The 14690-nt window shown below is 36.7% G+C and overlaps 2 protein-coding genes across 2 annotated transcripts; both read right to left on the bottom strand.

The window, feature by feature from the left end:
• Positions 1-1418: 1418 nt before the first annotated feature.
• Positions 1419-4158, bottom strand: LOC130713229 (uncharacterized). Its single transcript, XM_057563015.1, has 2 exons — positions 4110-4158; positions 1419-2299 (listed from the first exon to the last, which is right to left on the bottom strand). Exons 1-2 carry the CDS (start codon positions 4156-4158, stop codon positions 1419-1421), a joined length of 930 nt encoding a protein of 309 aa, XP_057418998.1.
• A 132-nt stretch (positions 4159-4290) lies between these two features.
• Positions 4291-13058, bottom strand: LOC130713746 (uncharacterized). The gene is made up of 3 exons (XM_057563539.1): positions 12493-13058; positions 10825-12057; positions 4291-5080 (listed from the first exon to the last, which is right to left on the bottom strand). The coding sequence occupies exons 1-3, from the start codon at positions 12975-12977 to the stop codon at positions 4480-4482; spliced, it is 2319 nt and encodes a 772-aa protein (XP_057419522.1). The 5' UTR covers positions 12978-13058; the 3' UTR covers positions 4291-4479.
• Between the last annotated feature and the right edge of the window lie 1632 nt (positions 13059-14690).

Here is a 14690-nt window from a genome sequence, read left to right as displayed (position 1 = left end):
ATCAGAAGAAAAAGAAAAATTGTGAGTACAAATTAATGACAGTGACAACTCCCATATTGAGGAGGGAGGAGGAGTCAAAGCATGCGTTAGACTTGTGACTCCTTTTAGGAAACCAAAACTTTTCTTAATGGTTTTTTTTACGTGTATTAAATTCATCTCACAATTTTAATCTGAATGTGGTTTGTCCAATGTATTATTAAAATGTAGTAATTCTTAAGTATCAAACTTTCGACCTAAAGTTCAAAAATACATTTTTAACCACTACAACTGGGACATATTGAGTTTCTAATGACATGTATGAAGTATGAACAACAATTATTTGACAATTTCATTTTTCACTTATTTAAATTCCAAGCCTTGTTTGAGTCAACATACCAGATCTTTCCTAACACTTTCCTATGATAAATATCAAGCAGGTTTCAAATTCAAATTTGCCATGTCTCAATACTTTTTTACATGTTGCCTGAAAAGTTAAACCAAAATAGTACTCCATGAGACCATGAATGTTAACAAAGAACACACATGAATGTGAATCAGCACAAAATGAAATTGAGTCTATGGGATTGAAGGGGAATTTTAGTACTAGCATTAATTTGGAGTTAATATGATGTATAGCAACTGATTTGGCATGCAAAGATTGTAAGGTCAAATTAATTATGGTGTTAATTATTGAGGTTGTACCAGGGAGATTGAAATTTAGCGTTTCTATAGTCAATTGCCAATAATTAAAGAAACGGATCAAGTGTCATAATAATCTATACCTAAGACAAAGGCAAACTGCTATTGTTAACATTGAATGGGATATAATTGTGTTGTTGTTTGTTTTCTGTGTTCCAAGTGGAATTAAAGAGACTGGTCACGATTCTAGTACCTGCTTCATAATCAATGATGTTTGGTGCTTGTAACTTGCAACAACATTCATACACAAGGATCTTAATCATAAGTATCATGAAACGTTTATTCTCATGCCTTCAGTCAAAAGCAGGCTGGAGAAGATATCCCATTGCTTTTATAATATTGGAAAAGATTCTAAAAAACGTGTTACGTGATATTAGAGTTTTTCAACAGACCATTATGATTATATCCATTATTCTCACCACTTGTTACTTCAGTCAGTTTTTAACTGGTATTCTTAAATGAAATTTTCGTCCATTTATTTTTTAAATTTAATCCATTTCGTCACTAAATAGATTTTTTTTTAGGTCAGCCAAATTTGTATTAAAAGTGAGTACAAGGGGTACTCAACCCAAAATACAATAGAAGATAGTTAAAAACAAAACAAAGACATGAAAGCTAAAGTCTGCTACTTGATAAGGCCAAAAATCAGTAAAGAAAAATCCAACTCCAAAAACAAGTGAAACCCGTTGCCAACTAGGGCAGAAGCTTCAAGTCCCACATGAACCAGCCGGAAACAACCTCTAGGTGCCAAGAATGCATAGAAGAGGATTTGAAAACCAGTCAGAGGAAGAATAACTGAAACCCTTCATATTCGCCTTATTCCATTGCCATGAGCGGCGCTTAACAAGCTCGAGAACAGAATCTATATTTGCAGCCCCCCCACGGAAAACCACCTCATTTCTGGCCAACCACACCGACCAAATGACCGCGAGCCAAATTGAGAGAGCCAAGCGCTGCTGTAATTTATTGATACCGAACCTGAAGTGAGAAAGATGATCACGGGCAGAGGACGGTTGAATGAAGGAGCAACCCAGCCAATGCAAACAGCCTTGCCAAACACTCAAAGAAAAGGTGCATGAGAATAAGAGATGAAAACCCGTTTCGACATAGTCATTACACAAAGCGCACTGTGCATCCGCTAGAGATGTAATTACCTGTCGCTTCAACAAGTTTTCTCTGCTCGCAAAGCGATCCAACAGTACTCGCCATGCAAAACCCTTCACATTAGAGGGAGCAAAAGAGTGCCAAATACTCACAAGAGCTTCATCAGTGTCGGGCAAAGTAGGTTCCTGCAGGAAATGGTAGGCAGAATTAACAGAGTATATGCCAACATTACTTGGCATCCACACCCAAGCATCCGGGACACCTTTAGTCAACTGCACGGTTCCAAGCGCATCAAGCAATCCTTTTTCCCATTCCAACTCCCTCCCAACTAGTGGTCGCCTCCACAAGAATTTCCAGTGCCACCTCCCATGCTCCCAACTACCAAGAGTATTGACACAATTCCACTTTTGTCTGGAGAGGTTATACAGGCGATAGAAAGCACCACGTAAGCATCCGGTCCCTAACCAGTCGTCATGCCAGAAATCAGTCACATCCCCACTCTTGAGAATCTTGGTAACTGCACCCTCAAACCAGTTCAAGTCATCAAGAGATAAGTTCTAGTTTTCACATCAATGACTATATATTATCTTCCTACAAATTTGAGCTAAAAGTGTGAATGTGAGTATAAAGAGGGAGAATTATATGAAATATAAGGATGTAATTAAAGGAAAAAAATGACCCAAATGTCATAGATTAGAAAACCAGAAAGGAGATAAGAACGTGTAGTATTGGTTGCATTTGTTCAGCTTTCTCAATTTGATTTGGACTTTAATTATTCATCAAATTAAGGTTTGTGTTCCATGTCCTTGGTTCATGTTGTTAACAAAAAAAAGTGTAGATAAGCTACAATGTTTGTATCAGGTCATAATTCAAATTTTATGCCTAACATCATTGTACACAAATAATAATAATAACAATAATAATATACATGTCGAACCCAGATTCGTTAGGATCATGAATTCTAAATTCATTACATTTAGGGATTAAAAAATATTAAATCAAGATTGGATGAATTCGGATTTTAGATGTGGAAAGCAGTTGATGACAAAACATAATTGAATCTTGCTCCTTAATTTGGCTTCTTAACTGTCCATTGAAGATTATGCTTTAGAAATCATTCATCGGGTTGCTATTGAGTTAATTTGGTTCTTGAGATACATTGCTTTTTAATGGAACTAAACCATTAGTCAAAACAGAGTTTTCATTTCTTACCAAAATAGCCATCAAGTGCAGATAGACATGTTAGTTACTCAATCATACTGATAATGAAATGATGTTATCATGTTAAGGTACATAGAAATATGCAATAGTTGAAAGGATGGGAGATTCTGACTTTAGAGGGACCAGATTGACTAAATTACAGCAACCAAAAGTGTCTGAAGATGCCAACAAAATCTGCAAGATAATGAGAGAGGGTAAGATATTGCTGAAATGTAGAATCCAAAGAATGACATGTCACAACCAGTCTTCATTGTTGAGGACAAAACATAGACTGGTGACGTGGCAATGTGGTTTCATTAGGCATGAGACATGCATGTGAGCTAAATTTCGAAGGAACAGTGAGAAAGAGAGAGTGAGAGTGAGGCTGTCCAACATAAGCACTAGAACCGTGGTCACGTAGGTTAGAACATGTTTCCTCAGCTCCTTAATCAATAATTGCACACACTTTTCTCTTTCTCTCTCCACCCATCACTTCCTTCTGAAATGCACCTCCATGTTCTTCTATATAATGTTTCAAGAAATTAACAACTTGCCCTATGGGTAGTAGTAAACCTTACTTTTAATTTTCAGATTGATCTTCACATGATGGGTTCTTCAACCTTCCTTCTATGCTGCTTTGTCATACTCTCTTTATATTCTCTCTCCCAACACACAAGCTATTCTCTAGATTTTAAGCCAACAAGGAAGTTGAGCATGTCTGCCTCTACATACCACGAATCCAAGGTATGTTTATTCCCAGTCAATTATGTAAATGTATGTTTTGATACATTATGGAAAACCAAGGTGAAACTAAAATCACGGTGGAGAGCAACAAAAGCTAAGGGAAGTTGCTTCTGTCCACCGTAGTTTTGGCTCACCGTGATTTTCCACCATATATCTAAACTGAGACAAGAAATAGCAGAAATAGGATGTGACAAGTTCATAGAAGGCATAAACCAAAACTACCTCTATTAGCCTTTCCCCTCTCCCTGTGCATTCTCATAAATCAGCACTTTTTGCTTACTATTTTCATTTATTACTGGAACATAGCAGTATAAAATGCAGGTAGCAGATGAGACAATGGAAGGTACCCCTGCCAAGGAAGATTTCATGACACTAGAATTTACCAGCAACAGTTACAGTACTCCTGATCTTGTCTATCATACAGATTACCATGGAGTAACAACTCACCCAACTCCTAAACATCCATAACCTTTGTGAGATATATGCAGTCATGTATTCTAGTTCTTACCAATATATAAATGTAATGCATTGTGTGGGAATTTTTCTTAAATATACTAAAGCAGATTGCATAATTCATTTTCATTGCTTATGTAGTTTACTACATCCATGTATAACTTCTAAGCGGTAGCTTGCAGAAGCGTACTGACCTGATGAGTTGGCAGCTAAGACGCTGCTGATGTCAGGCATTCCACTAGAAGAATATAATTCATCTCACCCAAGCAATGAAATTTAAAGCAAAACAAAATAGTAGTATTACAATTTATCATGAAGTGAAACCATTCCATTTATATATTGCCTTCTAGTTTTTCTATACTTCTGAAGCAGCATCCTGTGACTAGTTACAACATCCTCAAATACCACCTCACTACAAAACCTGGACTTCACATTCAAAAAAGCAGCTTCCAATTTGTCCTTGTGTTGGGCACACAAAGAGAGTTGATCTTCAATCATAAAAGATTTATTAGTGTTGTGTCCACTGCTGGTCTCGTTTTCCATAGCCCAGAGCCATCGGATTTGACGAAATGGATCTTCATTATTCCGAATTGCAACCTCTATGCAACTTAACACTTCCAAGAATCTTGATTCAGTATGAATTTTATCAATTACGTGGAGGAAAGTGTTTCTCTGATTCTGAACAAGCCTATTATAAACACCTGGTGGCAAGGAGACTGCAGCAGTCAAGCATGCTTTTCGAAAGCTAGGATCAGAATTGCTAATGATCCCAATGGCAAGATGTAACAGATTCACAGAGACAAGATCAAGTTTTTGAGACAAAGAGTTCAAGTCATCATAACATGGCCTTTTCTGGTTTTCATTCCAGCAACGAAGTGCAAAATGAGCTACTCCTTCCCACCTGTGCTTAATGATATATACACATAATAAGCGAAACCCAGTCATTTAAATCAACAAAGATAACAAGTTATTTAAACATGGCTACTGTTGAATATCTATTAAGATTTAGTTTATTATTAGTCTTATCTCATAGAGATATAGTTAAGATTTGTTTATGTATTTTAGATTAGTATCTATTTAAATAGAGATGATATCTATTTAAATAGAGATAGGATTAGATAGATTTAGTTTCTCTTTATCTCTTTGTTAGTATATATATATTGTAGTCAAGTCAAGTATTATCAATGAAATACAATAATTATTTATCAAATTCAAGTTGGTATCAGAGCGCAAGTTTCGATCCTACCGCTGTGAGGGGGCTCCTCCCCCGTGAGCCCCCTCATGGTGACTTTCCAAATCTTTCTGGATTTATTTTTCGTACTTTGCTTCCGCTTGTTAGTTCTAGCCGTTTTCTTACGGCCTCGTTTCTTTCTGATTATGGTCCCCTTTGTCTTGGAACCCTAGTAATGTTCAGCCACTATCAATGTCCTTCCACGCGCCGTCTTCTTCTCAGCGAGTGAGTTACACTCGCGCCACCCTCCAAGCATCCTTTCGCCGTCGCAATTGCACAGACAAGGTCGTCTACCCCTCCTGGTGCTGTTTCAGGGGTCCTTTTGCCCAGATCCAGAGTATTGTTTGTTGTTCTTGGATGCCTACTTCAGATTTTTCTATTTATGTGCATGTGTGGACTTACTTTATCGTTATGTGGTGGTAAAGCTTCAGAAGAGGTTTTTGTTGGAGCTTTCCTTTCTATTTCATCAACAGCAGTGGTATTGAAGTTTTGATGGAAAAGAACACTACTAATGCCCTTCATCTTGTGATTCTCCTATGATTTCTTCGTCAATTTCCTTCTTTGCCAATTCATATACTGAATTTTCAGTATAGAAATCACAAAAAGATCATTACATTTGTGGCGATCAAAATCAGTTTTTCATAAATTAATGTGTTCACAGTGATGAAGTGTTCGACCAACATCATTACAATTCTGGTTCATGACAAGGTTGAGATTTCCTTGATGCAACAGTTTGAGCAATTTCAGATTTCGCAGATTCACTCTCTTTTTTCTGCTGTGTGAAAGGGCAAAGTCTTTACCTACTTGTTGGGAGTAAGCAGTGAAGGGCAATTTCAAGTCTCTACAATTTCTGATTACCGCATTGACATTGTGTTTGGCAGCAGTAGCTTTTCTCCGCAAGTTAATTATATTTGTTGCAAGCTATGCATATGACATATATGCTCTAGCTTGAGGGGAAGATCTGGAAATATCTTAATTATATTTGTTACAAGCTATGCATATGACATATATGCTCTAGCTTGAGGGGAAGTGTTGGATATTGCTAAATATCCTAATAAAGACCACAATCAACACCTTCGACAATCGTTACCCTTTGTTGCTGGTTTGGTGGAGGTTGTATTGAAGAAGTGTTTGGTTGGATCTAATTGTATTGCGCTGCTACACTATTGATAGTCTTTGAATGTTGCATGTGATTGCAAGAATTGAAATTCTTCTCCTTGGCAATTGGCAATGGTAATTCGTTTGTTTGGTGAAGGGTTGCATTGTTTAGATCTCCGGTGTAAAGGATTTTATTGTTTGGCTCTGTTTTGAGGTGTTGTGCCGCCACCGTGGTGATCGTCCGGTCCAACTCTTCTAGTTTGGTTCGTGAGTCTGCTGTGTTTACTCATCTGCGATGTTTCTCGCTGTTTGAGATCTTAGTTTGCGTCTCATGGTTCGAGATGCTCTTATTACAATGATCTTGGCTGACTTTATGCAATTTGGTTTGGTTTGGTTTTGGAGGTGACAGTGTCACCTTCGTTTGTTTTGTCTCGATTGTTTGGTTTTCTGGTTTTAGGGCTTCAGCTGCAGGTTGCGCTGACCCTGTTTGGTTTTCTGGTTTTAGGGCTTCAGCTGCGAGTTGCGTTGGCCCACTCTCTAATGTTTGAGAGTTGTCTGTGTCAAAGTTGACACCATTGTTTGTCTTATAAGCCATCAATCGATTGACTTCAAGTATGTTTTATTTCTGTTTGGTTGTTGTTGGTGAGTTGTTGCTTCAGCTTTGTTTTGTTTTCGGGCGTATTGTTGCTGGTTTTTCGCCCTTGTTTGCTGGCTCAGCTACCCTACGACACTCCAGAAGAATTGGTTTTTGTCTTGCATCAATTTCAGCCATATCAAGTATGAGAAGTTGTCTTTATCGTGCCCATGGATTTAGCAGAAGTTCGAAAGATTATTCAATTTCAAGTATGAGAAGTTGTCTCTTGCCGCCATGGATTTACTAAAAGTTTGAAAGGTTATTCAATTCAGAGATTTGCCAAGCCCGTCATTAATAAGGGATATCTATTAAGATAATTTTCTTCTTGGGTTCGATTTGTTACAAGCTTAAAGCTAAGTAAGCTTTAGCTTGAGAGGGAGTGTTGAATATCTATTAAGATTTAGTTTATTATTAGTCTTATCTCATAGAGATATAGTTAAGATTTGTTTATGTATTTTAGATTAGTATCTATTTAAATAGAGATGATATCTATTTAAATAGAGATAGGATTAGATAGATTTAGTTTCTCTTTATCTCTTTGTTAGTCTATATATATTGTAGTCAAGTCAAGTATTATCAATGAAATACAATAATTATTTATCAAATTCAAGTGCTACAATATCATAAACTCTAAGCAGCAAGTGCAGTCTTTCATTTGCAGATATCAGTTGGTCCATTAACACATTGTACACTCCTATAGTTCTTAAAGTCTCTTCAGTTAATTCACTCAATTGCAGGTAGAATTATCGATATGAGGTCAAATATAACCTACAATCTGTGCTTAATGATATATACACATAATAAGCGAAACCCAGTCATTTAAATCAACAAAGATAACAAGTTATTTAAACATGGGTACAATATCATAAAATCTAAGCAGCAAGTGCAGTCTTTCATTTGCAGATGTCAGTTGGTCCATTAACACACTGTACGCTCCTATAGTTCTTAAAGTCTCTTCAGTTAACTCACTCATTTGAGGGTAGAATTATCGATATGAGGTCAAATATAACTTACAATCTGGACCAAAGAAAAAAATGAAATTTACAATCTACCAATCACATACAATCAACAGAAAAGGATATTCAAAACGAAAAAAAAAATCATAAGTTAACAGGAAGACCTAATGATTATATAATCTGCCCAAATAGAAAAACCTAGTTATGACTGATGACATCTCCCATGAACCAAACAGCAAATTCAAGCTTCAGTCTCTCTTCATGTAGGCATGAGGACAAACAGATGCATGGGTGAAATTTTTATACTCATCCTAATCAATCGGGTAATAATTGACATAGGCATCATCATTATTACACTGAATCCTATAAAAACTGGTCCATGAATCAGCTTTCCAAAGACATGGGTCTAAAACCTTGCCCCTTTGTCCTGTAGACACACTTGTCTAATTTCAATAATTGATTTTAGTGTGGGTCATTCCACATGCATTGTTCAGTTTTCTGCTCTGAAAACAACATTTATCAAATAATTTTTTTATCAATATAATAGACCTATACATGCTCAACTTGAAGGAAATATAACTAAAAAAAAAAACAAATGTATTCATAATTCTTATAATAATGAAAAATCTGAGAAATAATTGCAAAGGAGTTACATGATGTTGTCAGGAGCACTATTTTAAGATGTTACAACAAACCAAACTCTGGAGGTATTACTGGTTCAATCAATGGGCGGTCCCATACTCCCATGATTATTTGATAACCAACTAATAAAACTTATGGTCAGAGGCAAGCCACAGTGCTTATTTGGGAGTATAAACAGTATGAATATTTAATATTTATAATCACGTTACTGTAGATTTGATTAGAGCTAGGGAAATCTCATTATTTGGGTGCAACTGTCCCCTCTCATGATCATGGGCCCACCCGTGCTTATGACCATTGTTCATAGACTGAAGGACTTATTACCTACAAGTGCCAATTAGTCAAAGGGGTTTGACTGGACAGGAATGAGAACATCAATACACAGTCATTAGCATTGCAGTTCATTGATTCAGAATTTTGAAAATTGTCATGTTTGCCAATGACAGTAGACTGTAGGATTGCCAAAGGCGTAATGTAGACAATGCTCTTCATTTACAGGACAGCTTTCTTAATTTTCCAATGAAATGTATAATAATGATATTATCAAGTACGAAGTATTGATAAAATCATAAGTTGTATCACATAATTGATCATTCTTAGGATTGAGAACATAAATTAACTGCATTCATATATATCATATTCGATAGTTTAGAGACCAACTTCATTCATAAGCATGAAAGATTGCATAGGAGTCATTTCCTTTGTAGCATCAAAACTAGTAGGCCCTAAATTGGCAATACATAGGATTTTAACATCATAATACATTGAACTAAGCTACAATGTAGCAATAACATACTAAATGCAAAAAAAAAAAAAAAATGCAGTGTCAAGAAAAAAAGGAGAAAAGCAAAAGTCACGCCAGATAGGGGAAGCTGCAAAAGGCTTAAAAGGAAACTCCAAGACTAAGATTTATTTCTTTCCTAGCAAAAGTTTCTGAAGGGTTTTTCAAATTTTCCCCATCCTATGTTTGGTGAGATTCTCCTTCATGACTTTCTATTTGGAAAAGCAGTACTTCCAAACCAAATTCAAGCATTCCATGAGATCCACAATCCTCAGCAAGGCTATCCTTATTTTTATTTTCAGCCACTGACCACATGTTTCTTTGCCATTCACTGACAATGGAAGATCAAGACACGCACTAGTGATTGGCCACAAGCCACTTAATGAAACTACTAATTTCTGGCATCAGCCTCCTTCCTCTGGTGGATCTATACATAACTGCTTGATGAACTAAGCGTATACCATCTAATTATTATATGCAATACCAGTAGCCTGTTCAAACATTAACAATTTACGCACAAAACAGAATTTATACTTTTGCTAATAAAAGCATTTTGCTTTAACATAAAAAAAAGGACCCAGAAATATCTTCAGTATAAGCTTTGAACTAAGGTTTTGCTAATGTATTCTCTTGGGTCTTCTCCATTGTTCTTTATGAAGGATTTCTCTTTAAAATTTCAGGCTCTACCGCTCTACTCAAATTGTTGTAAACTATCTGTCTTTTCTTTTTAAGTTTACACAGTCATTCTATTTCAACAACTACTCAGTTATTGCACAATAAAGAAGTAAGAGCCATAAAACCCAAAATCAATTCAATAGAACTTGATTTTGCATACTTGTATCCAACAGGCTGAGAGAGGGTGAGACTTACCCAATCCATACATACAACTATTAATTTTAAAGTTCTGTTCTACTTATAAATAGTGCATATGCACCATGTATTATAGCACGGTAACAGAAAGTCTAAGCCTTATGAAACATGAAAAATGATCTAGTTTATCAATGATTTTCTTCCTACCATGAGTGCATTCCAATAATAGAATAAGAGAGAAAGAGACAGGTTCAGATTTGACCTTACTGCACAGCATCTTACCAAACATTATCATTTTCATTACATCATGAAAATAAGGTTTAATAGAATTATAGAACTTACAAGAGCAAAGAACAAATAAGACAAAGGGTCATAATAGACTTGATAAAGTTTTTACTGTAAGAGAACAAGAGGAATCTTTAAAACCCACCAAAACATCGCAATTAAAGCTTATAATCAATAAAAAAAATAGTTGGAGTTAACCATTACTTACTCAAAAGGAGGTTCAACCTCAATACTAAGTGTAAGGTGCAACGAAAACTGAGTTGAACCATCACCAACACCAGAGTTTGTGCATGCTTCATGAGGAAAACCCCTGGGAATATATAATACATCACCCTCCCTGAGAAAGAACTCTCTTCTACCAGATTTCGTACAGTCAATATTAGAACCACATAGATTATCATATAAACGAGGTAATAGCTGACTGGTTCGAGGAAATACAGTCCACTGCTTGGAACCGAAAATCTGGCACACAAGTACACAGTGATCATCAAAGTGACAAGCCAGACCCTGAGAATTAGGTGGTGTTAAGTACCAATTGGCACCTACTGAAGGTTGGCCAAACATAAGTGCTAATGTATCTGTAATAGCAGCAATGCTCTGATAGCGAAACTCCAGACCACGCAGGGCAACTGTATATCCCTCTTCATATGCTTGCCCACACTTTAAGACATCATCAACAGTCAAATACAGAGGCTCTTTAGTGCAGCCAGGATGAAAGTCCTGAAAGTAATGCATCTCTTTTCCTGTTTGGCTCTCTGTTTTCACAACCCGTATATCCTGCTGGTAGATCAAAGGACAACCCAATCTATCTTTCACCTCATTCAAAAAATTGAGGATGTTTTGCTCATCGGAAGCAATAGGAAAACAAGACACTAGACCTTTGAGTATCGAGGAAAGAAGGGAAGGAACACTCCCATTCCACCCCAAAGATTGTATAAATGGGCTGAACATATCATCCATATTTAGATCCTTTAATTCCCTTGATAGAAGAAAAGGCGAAACTTCCCAGTAATTTGACATAAAATCTTCAAAATCACTCCCAAAAAGACCTCTCTGAACAACTTCAAATGGCAACGAGACAGTAAGTTGAGAAGCATCAATGGAAAGCCTAAAGATGCTTTCTGCAAGGTTACTAACTCCAATGTTGCTTTTATAAAGACGTCCTTCTTCACCAGATTTCTCAGCATCTCCGTCCACCACGCGATCACTTACCCTTGCCCTTATCTCTTTAAAAAGACACAGCACTGGTTCAGAAAGGCTTCTAGGGACATTTTTTAGCTGCTCAACTTCACAGGCATTGATAAGAACAACAGTTGCACTGAGAATAACCACTGATAATTCATCTTCCCTAATCCCAATCTTGAAAGAGTGAAAGCTCTCATCGCCCTCAGACCATAAACACACGGATTTCACACCCGTAAAAATCTGAAGAAACACAAACCTAAGTAATGTCAATTGTTTAGCCATCCATCCTATATTCAACTAATAATTCACATAAATTAAACTTTCAATTCCCAGTTTTTTTCTTTCCCACATAGGCCCCGTCTAGGAGAGCTTATTTGAGCTTATCTGATAGCATAAGCGCTTGTGCAAGTGTTTGGTAGGACATAAGCTGTTTTGAGCTTATTTTCATAAGCTACTCAGGATAGATTATGAAAAAGAGGTTATGCTTATATATAGCTTATTTTCAATTTGTTTTAATAAATTATTTAAAATAGCTTATGAATAAGCGCTAATGTCATAAGTTGCTTATGGTCGCGCTTAGTTAAGCTGTTTTCCCAAATGGGGCCATAGTGATAAATTTCAATGTCACGCTACTTAGAAACAAAAAAATCATGGATGGTTAAATTCAATGAATGTTTATGTAAATGCTTACATGAGTTTCTCCAAGGCAGAAAGATTGAGAAGTTGCTGTTGTGCAAGAGTGGTAGTTGCCAAGTCCAGGACCGCATTGCAGGCGGAGAACAGAACCTTCCTGTTAGGATTCTCCAGCAGCGAGATTAACCCCTTGACGGTTTCACAATCGGATGCGATTTCTTCGTTGAGGTCGAGCGAAGCAAGAGAGGCGGCGCCGATGATATCTGCGACGCGGCGCGCGATTTGGGAATTTGTGGAGGCAAGGAGGGATGGAAGCAGAGCGAGGATGGGTGAGAGTGAGGATTGGGAGAGAAGAAGAGAGGGGTGGAGTTTGAATAAGCATTTGTTGATGAAGGGAAGAGAGTGGGGTTGGTGGAGGTTGGAGAGGGATGACAGTAGCAGAGCGAAGATGCCATTGACGTCGGAGAGTTGAACGTGAAGGTAAGGGTCGCCGGAGGAGGGTTTCCGTTTCCGCTTACCGCCGCCGGCGTGATTCTTCTCCATTCTGATGAACGCGTGCTTGGCTTACACCTACACTGCCAGCATTTCTACATGAACCACAACCCACCCATTCATTATGAAAATATGGCATAAATTAGGGTCAAGTTTGATTTTCTCTCAGTCAACCTTAATATTTTTGGGTTACATACATAAGTCAACTTTAATTTTTATTTTTGGATACAAGAAAAAACAACTAATCATAACAAACTAGACAAGCACGTCCTGACATAGCAAGGACACGGCATGCGGCAGAGGCAATCTCCACACCCGCCAGCTGCAATTAAAGCATCCGCCACCATGTTTCGCTTATGAGGGATATGACACACAGAAGCGTGCCAATTGCGTTGAAGAAGCTTGCGGATCTGTTGAATCATGTATCTATGCCAAAACTGACTCACATCCCGCATCCTCGTCACCATCTCAACCAATTTTGCACAATCTGAGAAACACACCATCCTACGGAAACCCAAACCTCAAACATGACTCAAGCTGTCATAAAGAGCTTGCACCTCCGCCAAAATTGCATCACTAACCCCCAAAGAAACTGCAAACTCGGATATCCAATGCCCCCCTAAGTCAACTTTAATTATAAAAGCATCACCTTTTTTATTACACCTTTTATTTTTTATTTTCAGAAATCTTATGAAAATGGTAGATAAAAAATTTAGTTTTTATTCTTTAGTAAGTATATTGATAATGGTTATCCCTTCCTTCTTACTTTAAAAAAAGAAGTTATCCCTTGTTAGAACCTAATAGACAAACGTTGAAAATAATTATCAACTAGGGCTATGTTTGACACGTTCAGCTTATAAGCTAGCTGAAAGCTGAAAAGCTAGCTGAAAGCTGATAAGCTAGCTAAAAGCTGATAGCTGAAAGCTGAAAAACTACATAATTGAAACAAAAGTGTTTGGTAAAACTAGTTGTTGAACAAGCTGAAATTGTAAAATGACATAAAAGGATATACTTATATAATTCTTTTTATATTTCACATTACTTTATTTTCACGTTAATACCTATATGATATTAATATTGAAATTATTATAAATATTTTAATTTCACTCAAGTTATTTATCATCATAAAAATATAATATTAATTTTTACTTATTTAATTTTCTATATTTTTATTAAATTAAATAGAATAAAACAAATAATTTGTAATTTGTAATATAAAATTATTTGTTTTATTCCAAAGTAGTAATTATTTGTGTATGGGAACGGTGTGCATATGAGACAGGTGTGATAACTGATAAGTAAATAGGTTTGGTAAAAACATAAAAGGCTAAAGGTGGAATTTTAATAAAATAATAAGGATAAAAATGAGAATATATTTAATAACCTATAAGCTTTAAGCTTTAAGCTCCACCAAACACTTTTATAGAGCTTTTAAGCTAGTCAAATAAGCTATAAGCTAGCTGAAATGACATGTCAAACATAGCCTAGGTCTAGCACAATTAGATAGTCTAAACTTCTTAAAATTTAAAGTTCGATTTTTAATGTTTTCCATCTCCCGAACCAGCCGAATAGAAATCTGGTTATGAGTTCCTGCGAGGCAAGGTATCTCAACACCTCTCTGAGGCATCCTTCACTATTCGGTTTAGCGCTGATTTTTGGAAGGAGCTTTGGAAGAGCTCGTGCTTGCCAAGGTGCAAGGAGCTGGTTTGGAGGGCCTGCAATGGGGCCTTGCCGGTCCATGGCGCGCTGCGGAAACGGGGTTTG

The sequence above is a fragment of the Lotus japonicus genome, chromosome 4 (genome assembly GCF_012489685.1).
Source record: "Lotus japonicus ecotype B-129 chromosome 4, LjGifu_v1.2".
Classification (NCBI taxonomy): Eukaryota; Viridiplantae; Streptophyta; class Magnoliopsida; order Fabales; family Fabaceae; genus Lotus; species Lotus japonicus.
The sequence above is the reverse complement of the archived record's forward strand: the minus strand, read 5'-3'. Positions and strand labels throughout refer to the sequence as shown.